Source organism: Leptodactylus fuscus, chromosome 2, assembly GCF_031893055.1.
Source record: "Leptodactylus fuscus isolate aLepFus1 chromosome 2, aLepFus1.hap2, whole genome shotgun sequence".
Lineage (NCBI taxonomy): Eukaryota > Metazoa > Chordata > Amphibia > Anura > Leptodactylidae > Leptodactylus > Leptodactylus fuscus.
Genome location: NC_134266.1, coordinates 25,064,193 through 25,082,462, shown reverse-complemented (window position 1 = coordinate 25,082,462; position 18,270 = coordinate 25,064,193). Strand labels below are relative to the sequence as shown.

At 43.7% G+C, this 18,270-nt stretch overlaps 1 protein-coding gene across 2 annotated transcripts in view; it reads right to left on the bottom strand.

Annotated features, from left to right (window-relative positions):
- The window catches only part of TTC3 (tetratricopeptide repeat domain 3), an 82,921-nt gene that overhangs the window by 40,981 nt on the left and 23,670 nt on the right, over window positions 1-18,270 (bottom strand). Inside the window, exons 11-13 of one of the 2 annotated variants that reach the window (XM_075263519.1) lie at window positions 11,384-11,438; window positions 2,063-2,225; window positions 1,486-1,534 (exon numbers count right to left, since the gene is read on the bottom strand). In XM_075263519.1, the coding sequence (XP_075119620.1) occupies window positions 1,486-1,534; window positions 2,063-2,225; window positions 11,384-11,438 (267 nt within the window). Of the gene's footprint in view, window positions 1-1,485; window positions 1,535-2,062; window positions 2,226-7,760; window positions 7,912-11,383; window positions 11,439-18,270 lie in introns of those variants that run through there. The other variant, XM_075263520.1, reaches the window with a different exon arrangement.

Genomic DNA, 18,270 nt, shown 5'->3' with positions numbered 1-18,270 from the left:
CATCATGTGACCAAGGATTGCTGTATTGCCCTGTGACTCTCACCAGTGTAAGTGAATGGAGTTGCATTCTACCCCCAAAGATGTTGTAATTGGTACAGTTCGTAAAATCCCCAGGGCTACAATGTGATTTGCTGACCCCACATCAGCTTGGACATAGACAATTCATAGGATCATACAGTGACACTCTGAATTACCACCGCTATAGCGTACACACAGCATCAAGCTGTAGGACTTAAGTCTGCTGATGGTTGTTTGTATATATATGGGCGACAGTACGTCCCATACATGGCCGTAATGTAAGTTCGCAATTGAGGGTTTTCAATTGCGGACACATTATACTCAATGCGGCCTCTTACACCACCGGATATTTTATCCGTGGTGTGGCTGGGCCGCAACCGTGGTCCGCAATTTATAGTACATGTCCGTAATGGCAGTGAATTGCGGCACTGCACGGACTCGCCCATAGAACTCTATGGGCGAGTGCGGCAGGACACGGACGTCTGCGGAATCTATGTTGCCGATCAGGAACTTGTGGACCGTACATTCAATACGGTCGTGTAAGACCAGCCTAAAAACTGATGTGTACGGCAGCTGCAGACATTACTTTAGAACATCCAGTGTAAATGCAGGTGACAACAGATCTCAAAAACTAGAAGATTTTGCCATTCTGGCAAGACGACCTTGGCAGGACTTCAGGCTTCAGTGGGGAGTCGCAGTAACCTTGGAGAGTTCTTAGAAGAATGTTTTGCCATTAACTTTTCTACTTTCTTTAACTCTTTACATCCACTAAAAATGTTGCTTGTATCAAACGTTAGCATTTCTTACAAGCCACCACAGTTAGAAGGGTTTACTCCAAGACATAGATAGAGATAGATAGATATGAGATAGATAGAGATGAGAGAGATAGATAGATAGATAGATAGATAGATAGATAGATAGATAGATCAGCACTGCACCTCCCATGAGGCGACCTGAAGCGACCGCTTCAGGCGGCGCTATGCCAGGGCCCCAGGGAGGGCGGCATTTTTGCTTACCTAAGCCAGTCCAGGACAAGCTGTGCTGGACTGGCTTAGCACCGAGCGGTGGATTGGGGAGGCCCTGTGGACGCAGCACTGCTCCAGCGGCCTCCACTCACGCTCAGGCAGAGAGCAGGTCCTCTCCCTGCCTGCGAACGCTGGTAAGCCCCGCCCCCTTCGCTGCGCCCCGCTCACTTCACCCTGCCACGTCCCCTCCGCCCCGCCCCGGGCGACAGAAAGCCCCGGGGGGGGGGAGGGGCTTTCTGTCGCCCACCTCGGGCGGCGAAAAGGGCAGGTTCACCCATGTAGGAGATAGATAGATATGAGATAGATAGATAGATATCATGGACTGCTGATATGTGTAGAATGTAAGAGGTTTTACAAGGATAAAAGAATAATTCACAACAACTTCATATAGGAAGGAGAAGAGAAAGAATAAAGCCCAATAGGGTAAATACAGACTACTCACTTTTTCTCACTGGAACGTTTCTTTTTAGAGGCTTTCCTCACTTTTATTCCTAGAACCCATTGGGAAAAAAATAAATAAAATAAGCAAACGTAGAAAACTTTCAAATCTCTCGGCAATACCAGCTTATAAAGAAGTGTGACCCCTATACTGTTTTTATTTTCTAGACTTTTTATTCTATCTTCTGTCCATAATTATGGGGGCGGCCATCTTGCCTGAGCTTCTTTTCTGTTAACAGCATTTAGTAACTTGCTTTGCAGCACAGCCATGGCCATAGAGAGTAACAGTCTGAAGTCATCTCATTGAGGTCTATGGGAGAGTTTTGGGGCTTTTTTTTTTAGACATGCTCTGTGCAGGGAGGGGGAGGAGCTAAGCTGTGACATCATCTATGGTCAGTGATGGATCAGTGATGTTCTCTATAGAGGTGTTATCTTCTATTGTAATACTTTGTGATGTAAATGAGGCTCCCAAGTTATCCCTTACAGAATTGGCAAGTTTCAGTCTATTAGGCTTATTGGCTTATGCACTTGACAACTATAGAAAGACACATACACCAGTACAACAACACAATGGTGTTCACCTGCTGTCAACTCCATATCTTTGATGAATCGGGAATGTTGTTGGATTAGGTCCCGGATACCATCAGGGCAATATTTACATACTTCCTGTGCCTTTTTATTCGATGACACTGCACGTTCGGTCTCTCCAAGTAAAAAAAGGGCTTCACAGAAGCGATAGTGGCCCTAAATAAAGCAAGTATGGTCAGTCACATGAACGCTATACACGAACACCCAATATAGAAAAATAATCAAATACACAAACTAATATGTACTTACCATATATACTTGAGTACAGGCCGAGTTTTTCAGCACAGTTTTTGTGCTGAAAAAGCCCCCCTCAGCTTATACTCGAGTCAAGCAAAAAAAAAAAAAAAAAAAAAAAAAAATGTAATAATTTTTTTTTTTTTTTTTTTTTGGGGGGGGGGGTGTCTATGACCAGCTGCAATAGTAATGTATATAATCTCCCATAAAATTGTAAAAAAAGAAAAAAGAAAAAAAAAAAGCTTTAAAAAATATATGATAAAAAATGAAAGTTGTAAATCCCTCCTTTCCCTAGAATACATATATAAGTAGAAAATGACTGTGACACACATACACATTAGGTGTCCCTGTGTCTGACAGTGCCCGGTCTACTGAATATAGGGGATCTGCAGTGCTCCTGTTCCATCAGGAAGGGGTTAATAGAAGCACTGCAGATCCCCTATATCCAACCAGACTGAATTCCAAGTGGGAAAAAAAAAACAAAAACTCAACAATCAGTCCTCAAGCTCAGGGAAGGGGCAGATAGACAACCAAAACACCCCCTCCCCTTCCCCAGTACCCAAAAACTCCGACCATTTTAATTTTGGAAATTTTCCAGTAGCTGCTGCATTTCCCCCCCTCGGCTTATACTCGAGTCAATAAGTTTTCCCAGTTTGTTGTGGTAAAATTAGGGGCCTCGGCTTATATTCGGGTCGGCTTATACTCGAGTATATACGGCCAAGGGCCAAGACGCACCAGGCCAGTAACTCCATCATGTATTTGTTATTATTACAAGGAAAGTCTGACCCGGAGAACAAATCTGTAAGTGATGAGATGTGAGCCAAGAGTGCGGCGGCTGCTCAATGATGGGGGTGCAGGGTCCCCACCCGATTTACACTCTAATCACAGTGAATGGAGAGGTCACGGAGCAGGCAAAGCTTCCTACACTTCTTTTCTACAGTCACCAAATCGAGGGGGGAAAAAAAGATTTTTATACTCACTGTAAAAACCTTCTCTGGGGACACAGATCTCACCCTAACAGACTTCCTGATCACAGGATGTTCTTTCTTCCTGGCTTAGGACATGTTGCTTATTTTTTTTATGTTTCAGACGCTCGTTGTGATCTCTTTCCTTCTGAGGTCAGTACAAACTGATAAGTATAGTGAAAAAAGTATAGAACGGGCGGATCGGACACTTTTTTTTTTGTATACCAAGTACCAACTTCCTATGGGCTAGCCTAAATCCAGGCGGCGTGTCCCTCAACAAATTTACGCAAAAAAAGGGATTTTACATTACGTGCAACACTCTATCTCCCCTAAAAAAAAACAAAAAAAACCCAACAAAGTTATACTTGTGCGTGCACAGATTGGTGCGAGACCTGTATCTATCAGACACTGCGGAGAAAAGAATAAATACAACCAAATAAATTCAGCCAATAGCAGGACCTTATAACCCAGACTGGCATTAGCAGAAGCCATGGAATGAATCTGGTAAAACCTGACAAATGTTGGCAGAAGCCCAGATGACCGCCGCCTCACCGACCTGTAAGACATACTGATGCCAAAGCACCCAGCAAGCTCTAACCATCTAGGCAGAGCGAGCAGACCCCGATGGTGGCACTTCTGTCAGCCCTATAGGCTTTAGTGATAGCAAAGTGGATCCACCTAGAGAGCGAAGACTTGGAGGTCACCAAGATTTTGCCAGTGCCCTCGGGGAGGACACTCAAGGAGTCTGAGTGACAAAGGATATCCAACACAAGTAGACCTGTATCTTTGGACATCATCCAGACAGTGAAGAGATAGTTAATAGGGTTGAGCGGAAAAGATCAGATTCCGATCGGCGATCGTGTAAATTTCACGATCGCGATCGGAATTCCGATCCCAATTTTTTTTTTCTTTAGGCGGGATCGAAGTTGGAGGTTATTTCCCACAATGCTTTGCTACTGGCCAAGCATTGTGGGAAAAGCTAACAATGTTAGCTAGGTCCCATAGGAATGAATGGATGCAGCCAGCACGCAGCCTGTGTTGGCGTCCAGCTGCTTAACCCCCTGCACGCCGGCCACGTCCATTAATTCTAATGGGAGACTAGCTAACATCTCTAGTAGCTAACACTTACCTGCACAGATCGCTGGTCCGGTCCGCGTTGTTCTCGATCCTCTTCTAGCCTCGCTGCACCCGCCTCCTAGGTTAGTGTTGCAGACCTAGGAAGAAGGCGGGGCTTGTGGCTTAGGGGAGTGTGGGCGGGTACTGGGAGGGGAGCACTCACGTCTCCCCCCCCCCCTCCCGTACCTGCCCACACGCTCCTAAGCCACAAACCCCGCCTTCTTCCTAGGTCTGTAACACTAATCTGGGAGGCAGGTAAGTAGACACCAGGGGGGACTAAGTAGCCAGAGGATTTTTTTAATCACTACACAGCGTGGAGTCTAACAATTAAAGCGTTCAATTTTTAGACTCCATGCTGTGTAGTGAATAGGATTGTTTTTAAAATCTGATCTTCGATTATTAAAAAAATCCCACTGACTTGCATTGGGATCGGAATCGGGTTTGAATGGAAAATGATTGGATTTTAAAGAGGACCTTTCACCACTCCAAACCTGTGCAGCTTTCTGCCCCATGTTATAGATGCAGCTGCACAGACTCTGGGGCACCTTGAATTATGTCTGTAGCCCCATCGTTTTGGAGCTCTGAGCCCCGTTAATTCTGGCACCCTGTATGTTAATTAAGGGCTTCACTGTCATAAGGGCGTTTCTGACAATGAAGAAAGCAGCTACATCAGTCTAAGGGCCCATTCACACTATGGATACGCTGACTGATTCTGAACATTAAAACACGTTCAGAATCAGCGCGTATAAAGCAGATCCCATTCATTTCAATGGGAGCCGGCATAGGAGCGCTCCCCATTGAAATGAATGGGCAGTTTTTTTCTCTACGAGCGCTCCCATTGAAGTGAATGGGATCTGCTTTATACGCGCTGATTCTGAACGTGTTTTAATGTTCAGAATCAGTCAGCGTATCCATAGTGTGAATGGGCCCTTAGACTGATGTAGCTGCTTTCTTCATTGTCAGAAACGCCCTTATGACAGTGAAGCCCATAATTAACAGACAGGGCGCCAGAATTAATGGGGATCAGAGCTCCAAAACGAGGGGGGCATCAGACATAATTCAAAGTGCCCCAGAGTCTGTACAGCTGCATCTATAACATGGGGCAGAAAGCTGCACAGGCTTGGAGCGGTGAAAGGTCCTCTTTAAAAACGATCCTGAAATCTCAAGATCGGCTCAACCCTAATAGTTAATGGAGTCTTTGGGCTCTGGGTAAAAGCAGCGAGTTCAGAAGCCCAGCCGTTAGGAGCGCAGTAGTGAGGTGCACAGATTTTGCAAGTTTTGTTTCCATTCACAGGCCACAAACAGTAAGGAACAGAAACAAAGTATCACTTAAAGCTGCCCTTTTTGTTATACAATAGTTAAATATGTAAAAAGCTATCCATGTGATATTTCACAATCCTAATCTAGTTCTGGAGGACGTTGTGTAATATCCTTCCTGCTCTATGACACAGCCCTCTTATATGGCAGCCTATGAGATCATATGAAGCAAGGCCCAGGCATGTGCACTAACCAGTCCGGCAGCCCCTGCCAAAAACTGAACAAAAACAGACCAAGCTTATCTCAGTAAAAGAATGCAAAGCCAAAGTGCCGGAACATTTTCACTAAAGTTCTAGTTGTTCACACGACGGGGTCTGGTGGGCGCGAGTTAGCCATTGTACTAATAGCCAGCACTGTCATTTCTCAGGCCAAGTTCATGAATCTCTCAATATACTTGAGTCTATTGGGAATCTGTGAAATTGTTTTACGGGGCTCTGGCGAGTGAATGAAGCCTTAAATCTGCAACGAAATCCGCAGCACACACTTATGTTAAGTAGCCTAAGGGCTAGTTCACACGTGAGTATAAGGGGAGGTTTTTGACAGCGGATTTCGCGTCCAAAACCTCCCCTTATAATGGTGGTCTATGGAGACCGCCGGGCTTCTGTTCTCCGCTAGCGGCGAGCTGCTGCTAGCGGAGAAAAGAAAGGACATGTCCTTTCTTCAGGCGGAAGCCGCGCTGTCTCAGTCGCGCGGCTTCCGCCCCCGGCAGCTCCCTCCTATGTCGGCTCATTCATTTGAGCCGACAGCAGAGGGTTAAGCCGCGACAGCGATGGTCGCGGCGGGCGGGTTTTGACGAGAGAGAGACGCGGCTCGCCGCGTCTCTCTCTGTGTCAAAACCCGCGCGGGCAGTTCACGTGTGAACTAGCCCTAAGCCTGAACTATAGGGCGGTTTAAAGATCTGTCACCAGGTCTGCAAAACCCAACGACATAAATCTGGTCTATTAGCCAAGTGGGCGGTAACACTGCATGACATACCAGACAGAGGCCCCTAACTCAGCCTTAGAAACCAGACACTTGTCCACTGCGCTGTAAATTTAGTGAAAGAAAAAATATATATCCTTGTACCGTGTTAGCCAGTGGATATGAAATGAAAGAAATTTTTTTTATTTTTTTATTTAGTGGGAATTCATTGCAGATTAAAAATCCGAATCAGGTGATCACATGACCAGCCAGGGGACCGTAAAAACCACCTACAATCTGTTAGTCTACAAGATCGGAAAAACCAGACCGTCAAAGACTCAGGCTCCATTACAATCAGGTTTAATTTTTTTTGTTTTACATCCATCATTCATTTACATATAGGTCAAGATTTAAAAAAATATATATATAATATAATTATATTTTTTTTGTTTCTGATGGGCATAAGGACAGTCTACCATACTTGCTTTCATATATCTATCTATCTATCTATACATACACACACACATATATATATATACGGTATATATGGATAAGATAAATGGCCAACAAGTTTTCCCACTGTCCGGGGCAGGTCAGAGACAGAGACAATCACAAAATTTTATAAGTGAAATTAGAACTAAAATGTTTTGCCCGATCATCTTCTCGTTTTAGGTTCACACTACTGTGAGCCTGTTCCGTTGTTCTGGTCCATCAGAGGACCACTACCACAGCTAAATACAGACCCCCATTAACTAGAAAGGGATCGGTCACATGTCCATTCTTTAAAACTAAAACCATGAGACTTTCTGTCCTTTTTCGTTCTGCGATTTTGGCCATATACAGAGTGTGAACGTAGCCCAAGACTGAAGTTTTTACAGCTCATGGGGGTGGGGACCAGATCATGGCGAATCCCCCATGTTACCACCCCATTCAGATTAGGTCCATTATCTAATCCTAATACATTTACACCGGAGCACAAGGTAAATACTCATTGCAGTGAGTTTGTGATGTCATCTACTACTAGGGAGCATTCACACAGTGCGGTAAAAAAAAAAAAAAAAAAAATTTGACATAACCGCACCCCAGGACGCTTTCAGACCGCAGGGTGTGAATGTAGCACTCAAGACAAGTCCGCTACCGCCGTCAGACAATAACGCACCTTCTTTTTCTTAATGGACGTCCTGGGGAGGCTCAGGAGCTCCGCACTCACGTGCTCATCCATATTAGCATCCCATTGCCAGCCTGGAGGGAGGGTACAAGGAGGGTAAGGGCAGTAGTGGGGCGGCAGGGACGGCTCCATAGTGTGAACAGAGCGCCGACACGCCACAGGCACAACATAGACGGAAGTTATCACACGTGACCCGTCTCCTGCGCTCCCATTGGCTGAGGGAACAGAACATAACCTCAGCCGTGTGAGGTAATGAGAGAGCGCAGACGGAGCCGAGGAATGTCACGTGACCCGCGCCCGGCCTCCCCATTGGCCGAACCGAGGGCGCGAGAAACGCGAGCTGGACGGAAAGCTGCTGCTGTCGGGCCGTCTGAGGTAAAAATCCATAGCAATGGAGACCGTGATACACAAGTACAACACGGTGATACACAAAGTACAACACGGTGATACACAAGTACAACACAAGAGGCGAAATATTAGACAGAATGACAGAACCGTATTGGCACCGGACCACGGCTTTACTTTAGTGGGAGTTCACACAATACAGTTTTCTGTCAGTTTTGTTTCTTGCACAATCCTTAGGCCCTACCACAGCATTCTTATGGTTACAAATTTGGCGCACACCCTATGGCTGGCCTCACAGGCGTATTTGGTAGCCTATGGCTGGCCTCGCAGGCGTATTATTTTACCTATTTTTTTTTTCTAATGGCATAGAAATAGAAAAACTGGTCGATATAAAATATAGATGTGTATACCGCCCAACTTGTGAACAACAGAAAGAGGGACAAAATGTGCGGTGCGCTAATTTAGCCCCGCCCACATATGTTGACTCCGCCCATTCTCTTTCATTTTTCCATGACCCCCGACACAGTATAATCCTCCTACAGTCACCTGTACATTATGTCTCCACATTGTAATGTCCCCCTTCCAACTGTCCCGCAGTATTAAGTCCCTCTCCTGGTGCCCCAGTTTAAACATGAAACTGGATCAGCTGGAGGGGACATTAGCAGTGGGGGTAGTTGGAGGGGGCAATAAATAAATGGCAGATGAAGTGGGACATTAAACGGTGGGCAACTAGAAGCAGACATTAAACCGTAGGGGTAGCTGGTGGGTGACATTAAATTGGGGGCAACTAGAGGCAGACAGGTCCCCCTCCAGCTACCTGCACGGTTTAATGCCCTCTCCAGTTGTCTCCCAGTTTAAGTGCCCCCTTTATCTGCTCCATTTCATGTCCTCTCTTCCATCTCTGCCCCAGTATAATGACAAACACAGACAGACAGACACTCTCTCTCCATCCTGCATCTCAGATCCCCCCCTTCCCCCTCAGTACCTTACACGGATCTCTTCACTGCACGGGACCTAGTTACGTGACCGTGTGATGTCACACAAGGTCCTTGAACCATAGTAAAGCGTTCCTCCGATCACCGCAGCCTCTTATCTGTTATAAGAACAGGCGGTGATCGGAGGAATGATTGATCAGTAAATCATTAAAGGGACATAGCGGGACAGGGGTAGGAAAGCGTGAGTGTCCCGCGGAAATCCGGACGGTTGGGCAGTATGGATGTTGGCATAAACTTGACCTTCGTCCCAGTGAGGTCAGGGAACAAAAAAAAAAAAAAAAAATTGGATGCCCAACTCTCTGGCATTAATGATCTTTAGGCTGAGGCCCCACGTTATGGAAAACGTAGCAAAAAAACGCAGCATTTTTATGTTACCAGCAAAACAAACGACATTCTGGTAAATCCTATCCTCACTGCGGGGGGGGGGGGGGGACTGTGTGTTAATTTTATCTGCCGAAATACGAATACTATCTCTCTAGATTTAATGAGCAAATAAAACCACCGTGGAAAAAAACGAAATGCATTTCTAGTTGCGGTTTTCTTCGTAGGACCTTAGATGGATCCGTCTTTATTCAGTTCTTCTGTTCCTCAAACGATGCAGATATGAAGACACTCTAAGGCCCCGTTCCCACGGAGTAACACGTAAACACGTGTCAGAGTGAGACGCTTCAAAACAGACCCCATTGACTTCAATGGGTTCTGGTCTTATGCGCGCTACAAATTGAAATCAATGGGAGGCTTTATAACCCATTGATTTCAATGTGTAGCGCGCATAAGACCGGCACCCATTGAAGTCAATGGGATCTGTTTTGAAGCGCATCACTCTGACACGTGTTTATGTGTTTAAATGAGCGGCGCATTACTCCATGGGAATGGGGCCTAAGAGACCATTCACAAAACAAAATCTGCTGCCGATTTTGAGGTGTTTCTGCCCTGAAAATGTGGATATTAATATATCGGCAGAAACAGGTGCACGGAGAGAGGCTCAACCCATTGACATTACATATAAATAAAATCCGGCTCTCATACTTCATGTGAAAAAAACCTCCAATATTTATAGTTCAAAATAGACGACATTTTGGTCAGAACATGACCTTCTTCAGATATCAGAGCAAGGAGCAAGGAGAAAAGCATCAGGACATGAGCAGAGGATGGATGCTATCCTATTTGGTCTGGTGTCTGATGAAGGTTGTGTCCTAGGTTTTTAGTCTCCCATAGGGGGTGTTCACACTTGCACTTGGTGTCCATCCGTCCGTTCGTGAATCTGCCTTAAGATCAGAAAAAAACATTGGGAACAGTTTGCAAATGGTCCTATTAAAAAATCCATTTACTTCAATGGGTTTTTAAAGCAATCCACAGGTGTCAGTTTGCAGCTTCTCTGCCATGCATCCGCTGTTTTGGACGGAGATCTAAGTCAGACATGCAGGACTTTGTGTCTGTCCAAACAATGTGACTACACGGTGAAGAGGCTGCAAATGGACACCTGTTTGATTGTTTTAAAAACCCATTGAAGTGAATGGGCTTTGAAAGACAGTTTGCAAACCGATCCCAATCTGTTTTTCTGATATTTAGGCAGATTCATGATGGACGGAAGTGTGAACGAAGCAATAGGCTTCTATGGGCGAGTCCATTCTGCAAAAACAGAACAGAATAGGACATGTTATCTGGTGCGGAATCACAACTCGCACACGGATCAGTGAAAAACATGATCGTGTGTATGTACCCATAGAAGTGAATGGGTCAGTGTGCTATCTGTGAAAAACAATGATAGCACACAGATCTCACCCACAGTCGTCTGCAAGGGGCCTAAGAAACAGATATACAATATCGCTGGCACCCACTGAGTATGAAGAGGGCACATCTCCAGAGATCTTTGCATACCTGCCTCTGCCAGACATCTTGATGTATTATGACGTGAAGAAGGGGTTAAAGTCTACTAAAAAAAAAAAAAAGCAAAACAGACCGTGGCCGCAAACAGACCCTTGCTCAACACTCAATTCCATGGTAATCGCAGCCCAAGTATTAAACTCCCAGCATGCCTAAACATTTTACCAGGCCTTGGGTGGTAGCACATAAACTCTGAGCTCAGACAATACACTAATCTGATATTTGTCCCATCTTTAGAATTGGACATAAATATGAGATCTTAGAAAACATCTTTAAATTTGTACAGGTCAAATGTCTGACGACTGTATTGGCTACCAGGGGTACAAAATGTCCCCAAACCAAGGTTAACCACCATAAGAAATAAATAAGATTGCTGACAAGACTCACCTTAGGCCAGGTATTCTTAAGCACGACCGCTTTCTTCCCATCACTCAGAGCATGCCTACAATACATGGAGATAAAAGATAGTAACAGATCACCGGCATAGCTTACAGCAAGTGGAAGAGCAATAGATTATTGGTAGGTAGAATGCAAATATACAGTGTTGGCCAAAAGTATTGGCACCCCTGCAATTCTGCCAGATAATACTCGTTTTCTTCCTTAAAATGATTGCAATCACAAATTCTTTGGTATTATCTTCATTTAATTTGTCTGCAATGGAAAACCACAAAAAGAATTGTAAAAAAAGCCACATTGGATATAATTCCACACCAAACATAAAAAGGGGGTGGACAAAAGTATTGGCACTGTTTGAAAAATCATGTGATGCTTCTCTAATTTGTGTAATTAACAGCACCTGTTACTTACCGGAGGCACCTAACAGGTGGTGGCAATAACTAAATCATACTTGCAGCCAGTTGAAATGGATTAAAGTTGACTCAACCTGTGTCCTTGTGTGTACCACATTGAGCATGGAGAAAAGAAAGACCAAAGAACTGTCTGAGGACTTGAGAAGCAAAATTGTGAGGAAGCATGAGCAATCTCAAGGCTACAAGTCCATCTCCAAAGACCTGAATGTTCCTGTGTCTATCGTGTGCAGTGTCATCAAGAAGTTTAACCCCTTAGTGACCAGCCTATTTTAGACCTTAATGACCAAGCCAAATTTTGGAAATTTGCCCTGTGTGACTTTATCAGTGAATAATTCTGTAACAGTATAGCGCATCCAAGCGATTCTGATATTGTTTTTTCGTGACATGTTGTACTTTACTGAGAAGGTAAAATTAGACTGATATAACTTGTGTAAATTTATTTAAAAACTCGCAAATGGTGAAAATTTTGAAATTTTTACAATGTTTTCCATTTTCAGCTGCGATATCTCACATATGCACAATAATACAGGGCAAAAAAGTTACTAGTTATATATTTCCAAATGTTCCTTTTGTGTTTCAAGCATATTTGAAATAATTTTAGCATATTTGAGTAATTTAAACAATTTAGAAGTTTATCAAATTTAAAAGCAAATTTTGGAAATTTTGAGTTTGATTTTTTCCTGTACCAAGCTATGTTTGCAGACAAGAATAGGTGACATAATGACAGAACCTCCCATTAAATGACCCAATTTGTAAAATTAGACCCCTTCAGGTATTCTTTGAGGGGTACAGTGAGCATTTTGATCAAACAAATATTGTTTTGCAAGAATTATTACAAATGATGAAAAAAAATTACATTTTCATTTTCTTCAAATATGTGTCATTTTAAAACCAGTTTTTTTGCACACAACACGTCAAAAAGAAGAAACACACCCCAAAATATATCACCCCACTTCTCCCATGTTAAAAAATGTACACTTTGTGGCCTTAGTCCTATATACGCACGTACAGTAGAGCCCAAGAGGTAGGGAAGGCCAAATGGATTTCAAAGCACAAATTTGGCTTGCAGATATTTTAGGCCCATTGCACATTTGAACAAGATTTGAGTTACCAAAGCAATTGAAAACCCCCATAAATGACCCCATTTTATAAACTAGACCCTTTGAGGTATTCATTGAGGGGTATAGTGAGTACTTTGACGCCATATGTTTTTAGAAAATTTGCGTCAAACAAAAAAATGTCATTTTGTTACACAAAAGTGTCATTTTATAGGCAGTTTTTTTGCACATAACACATGAAAATGAAGAAAAAACACTCCAAAATAGATTACTCCATTTCTCCTGTGTTCAAAAATGTACACTTTGTGGCCTTAATTCTATGTACGGACGCCCGGTAGGGCCCAAAAAGAAGGGAGCACCAACTGGATTTCAAGACACAATTTTTGCTTCCAAATGTTTCAGGCCCATTATGCATTCAAACAAGATTTGAGTTACCAAAACAATTTAAAACCCCAATAAATGACACCATTTTATAAACTAGACCTCTTGAGGTATTCATTGAGGGGTATAGTGAGTATTTTGACCCCATATGTTTTAAAAGAATTTGTGTCAAACAAAAAATTGTCATATTCTTTACACAAAAGAGTCATTTTAAAGGCAGTTTTTTTGCACACAAGGCATGAAAATAAAGAAAAACACCCCAAAATAGATGGCCCCATTTCTCCCGTCTTCAAAAATGTACACTTTGTGGCCTTAATCCTATGTACGGACGCACGGTAGGGCCCAAAAAGATGGGAGCGCCAACTGAATTTCAAGACATAAATTTTGCTTGCAGATATTTTAGGCCCATTGCACATTCAAACAAGATTTACGTTACCAAAACAATTGAAAACCCCCATAAATGACCCCATTTTATAAACTAGACCCCTTAAGGTATTAATTGAGGAGTATAGTGAGTATTTTGACCCTATAGCCTTTTCACAGATTTTACTAACCTTGGGATGTGTAGGTTAAAAATTACTAAAATGTCCCTTTAGCCCCAAAGTTTTCATTTTCACAAGGGGTTAAATGAGAAAAAGCCCCCCACATTTTGTTACAAAATTTCTCCTGAACACGGCAATACCCCATATGTGGCCATAATCTGCTGTATGGGGACATGGTGGGGCTCAGAATGGAAAGAGCGCTATTTGGGTTTTGGAGGGCAGATTTTCCTGGAATAGTTTTCAGGTGCCATGTCGCATTTGCTGAACCCCTAAAGTACCAATACAATGGAAACCCCTCAAATGTGACCCCATTTTAAAAACTACACCCATCAAAGAATGTATCAAGGTGTATTATCACTCTGAGCCTAAAAATGCTTCCCAAAAATTAATGTACAAAATGAAAATTGAAATTTTGAAAGAAATATGCCATTTCGGTGCCCAATACGTTGCACCCACTTTGTGTTGTCAGAGACCTGCACTCTGCAAACTATTAAGGGGCCATCCCGAGGGTCAAAAAATTATATATGTGGGTGTAAACTGCTGCTTGGGAACACAGCAGGGCTCAGAAGAGAAGGAGCAGTGCGCTTTTTAGCTTTTGGGGTACAGATTTAGAGGGACCCTCTAGGCGCCATGATGTTTTTGCAGAGCCCTGGAGGTTCCAGTAAACTGGAATTCCCTAAGAAGTGACCCCATTTTGTAGGGGCAATTTTAGGGTCTCGGCAAATATGACATGGTGTCCAAACACCAACAATCTAAATCTGCACTCCAAAAGCACATAGCGCTCCTTCACATCTGCGCCCTGCTGTGTACCCAAATGGCGGTGTATGCCCACATGTATGACACTGGTGTACCCCGGATAACGGACTTAATGCCATATGTGGGTAGAATCGGCTGTTTGGGCACAGCCGGGCACAGAAGGGAAGGAGCGCTAATTTGTTTTTTGGCGCACAGTTTGGTTTCTGGACATCACTTTTGCAAAGACCCTGAATTGCCAATAAAGTGGAATCTGCAGACATGTCACCCCATTTTGGACACTAGCCCACTGATGGGATTTATCAAGTGGCGTAGCGAGCGCTTTTAACCCTTGAGGGTTGCATTTATTTAGTTTCCAGAAATGAAATCGCAACTGACAATGAGAAGTTAAAAATGAAATTTTTCCAGAGATTCGCCATTTCAGTATATGTTGTGCCCAACTTATGTCAGCAGAGATACACACTCCAAAAATTGTTAAGTGGGTATCCCGGGCACAACAGCTTTCAGAGCGTTCATTTCTGATACAAGTCGGGCACAACATATTACGCATTGAAATGACGGATTCCTAGAAAAATTGGTATTTTCACTTCTCACAATCAGCTTCGTATTCATTTATGGATAATAAGTTATAGCAACACTTAGGGGTTAAAAATGCTCTCTGTACCCCTGGATAAATCCTTCAGGGGTGTAGTTTCCAAAATAAGGTCACATATCAGGGGATTCCACGTTACTGGCGTTTCAGCTCTGCAAAAGTGTCATGGCATCCAAAAACCAAACCGTCTGCGCTCCAAAAACCCAATAACCCTTCTTCCCTTCTGTGTCCAGCTGTGCCCTAATATCAGTTTATACCACATATGACATTACGTACATTATCCCGGGTACACCAGTGTCATACATGTGGCATAAACTGCAGTTTGGGTGCACAGCAGGGCGCAGAAGGGAAGGAGCGCGATGCGGCTTTTGGAGTACAGATTTTGATGTTTGGTATCTGGACGCGATGTCATGTTTGTAGAGCCTGTAAGGTACCAGAAAAGTGGATTCCCCAAAGGAGTGACCCCATTTTGAAAACTGCACCCCTCAAAGAATTTATCAGGGGGTGTAGTGAGTATTAGTATCCGGACGTGACTGCACAGCGGATGGCGAAGAGGGAATATATAAGCAGTGCGGAGGACATTGCAGACACCAAATTCCCTACTATGTCCCAGTAGCTCCTATGATTAGTCGAGTCACTCTGGGGGTCACTTTGGGGGTCATTTCTGGTGTCCGTTCCCTCATAAGCTGTAAATATGGGGTGTCCCCTGATATTCGCTCGCACAGCTTATATATTCCCTACCTGCCGCAGCCAGTTGTATTCTAATGATTTGGCGATTTTTGCGGGATTTTGTCTTCACATTGCTGGATGCTATATTTTCTTAATTTTTCTGGTGACGCGGCCATATAAGGGCTTGTAGTTTGCGGTATGAGGTGTATTTTGTAATGACACCATTTTTGGGTGCTTACAATCTATTGAGTACATTTTATTAACTCTTTTTTTGCTGGATTTAAAAAAATAAAATCAATTCTGGCATTGAGTTTTCCCTTTTAAATTTTGCGCTATGCAGCGTACAGTATAAGTATCATGTGACCTTTATCCTGCAGGTCGGTACGGTTACGGCGATACCTCATTTATAGTATTTTTTTTTATGCGATACTAATTCTGCAGAACAAAAACACATTTGGGGACATAAATCAGTGATTTCTGCATCGCCACCTTCTGAGAGGCGTAACATTTTTATTTTTCCGTGGACAGTGTTGGTTGGGGGCTTATTTTTTGCAGGACAACCTGCGCTTTTTATTGGTACTCTTGTGGGGTGTATATGACTTTTTGATCACTTTTTATAGCATATTTTCTAAGGTGAGATGGTGAAAAATCACTACTTCCGGCGGGTTTTTTCCGTTTTTTTTCCCCCGACGTTTACCGTATACATTAAATATTATTTCAGTTTTATTGTACAGATTGTTACGGACGCGGCGATACCAAATATGTATTGTTTTTATTTTTTAGGGTTTTTTTTACATAACTCATTTTTTTATAGAAAAAAGAAGACTTTTGGGGCTTTATAACTTTATTCATTTTTTTCAAAAGCTTTATTTATTTATTTTTCACTTTTTTTTCACTTTTTCTTTCACTTTTTTATGTGTCCCTCTTAGGACACTTGATTCAGCAATGACTTCATTGCTGAATCAGTATTACAGGCTGGAGACACAGGAGACACAGGCTGCACGTGTCTCCAGTCTGTGTCAGGAAGCCAAGCGATGTAGATGCATCGCTTGGCTTCCTGACAACAGGGGCAGGATCAACCAGGTAACAGGGGGCTCAGGCAGTCTGGGGTCACTGGCCAGACCCCAGACTGCATGTTTTGTATATCGGCACCCTCCGATCTCGCCGCGGGGGGTGCCGATACCGCCGGCACCATCACGGAACCGCTTCAGTTCCGTGATCATGTTTGATCACGGAACTGAAGGGGTTAAAACCCCCCCCATCGGAGACCCCTCCGATGGGGGGTTATGGAGCAGGGTCTTAGCTGTAAGATACAGCTAAGATCCGCTCCATTCACGTCGGCACTGACAGGGAATCCTTCCCTGACTGCCCGACGTAGTTTTCCTATAGGGCAGTCAGGAAGGACCTGTCACTGCCGACGTAGATTCCCTATGGGCCGGTCGTTAAGGGGTTAAAGCCCATGGCACTGTGGCTAACCTCCCTAGATGTGGACGGAAAAGAAAAATTGACGAGAGATTTCAACGCAAGATTGTGCGGATGGTGGATAAAGAACCTCGACTAACATCCAAACAAGTTCAAGCTGCCCTGCAGTCTGAGGATACAACAGTGTCACCCCGTACTATCCGTCGGCGTCTGACTGAAAAGGGACTGTATGGTAGGAGACCCAGGAAGACCCCACTTCTTACCCAGAGACATAAAAAAGCCAGGCTAGAGTTTGCCAAAACTTACCTGAGAAAGCCAAAAACATTTTGGAAGAATGTTCTCTGGTCAGATGAGACTAAAGTAGAGCTTTTTGGGAAAAGGCATCAACATAGAGTTTACAGGGGGGAAAAAAGAGGCCTTCAAAGTAAAGAACCCGGTCCCTACAGTCAAACATGGCGGAGGTTCCCTGATGATTTGGGGTTGCTTTGCTGCCTCTGGCACTGGACTGCTTGACCGTGTACATGGCATTATGAAGTCTGAAGACTACCAACACATTGTGCAGCATAAAGTAGGGCCCAGTGTGAGAAAGCTGGATCTCCCTCAGAGGTCATGGGTCTTCCAGCAGGACAATGACCCAAAACACACTTCAGGTCAGCACTAGGAAATGGTTTGAGAGAAAGCCCTGGAGACTTGTAAAGTGGCAGCAATGAGTCCAGCCCTGAATCCCATAGAACACCTGTGGAGAGATCTCTTGATGGCAGTTTGGAGAAGGCCCCCTTCACATCTCAGGGGGGACCTGGAGCAGTTTGCCAAAGAAGAATGGTCTAAAATTCCAGCAGAGCCTTGTAAGAAACTCATTGCTGGTTACCGGAAGCGGTTGTGCGCAGTTATTGTGTCTAAAGGTTGTGCTACCAAGTATTAGGCTGAGGGGGCCAATACTTTTGTCCGGCCCATTTTTGGAGTTTTGTGTAAAATGATCAATGATGTGACTTTTTTTTCATTCTCTTTTGTGTTTTTTCATTGCAAGAAAAATAAATGAAGATATTAC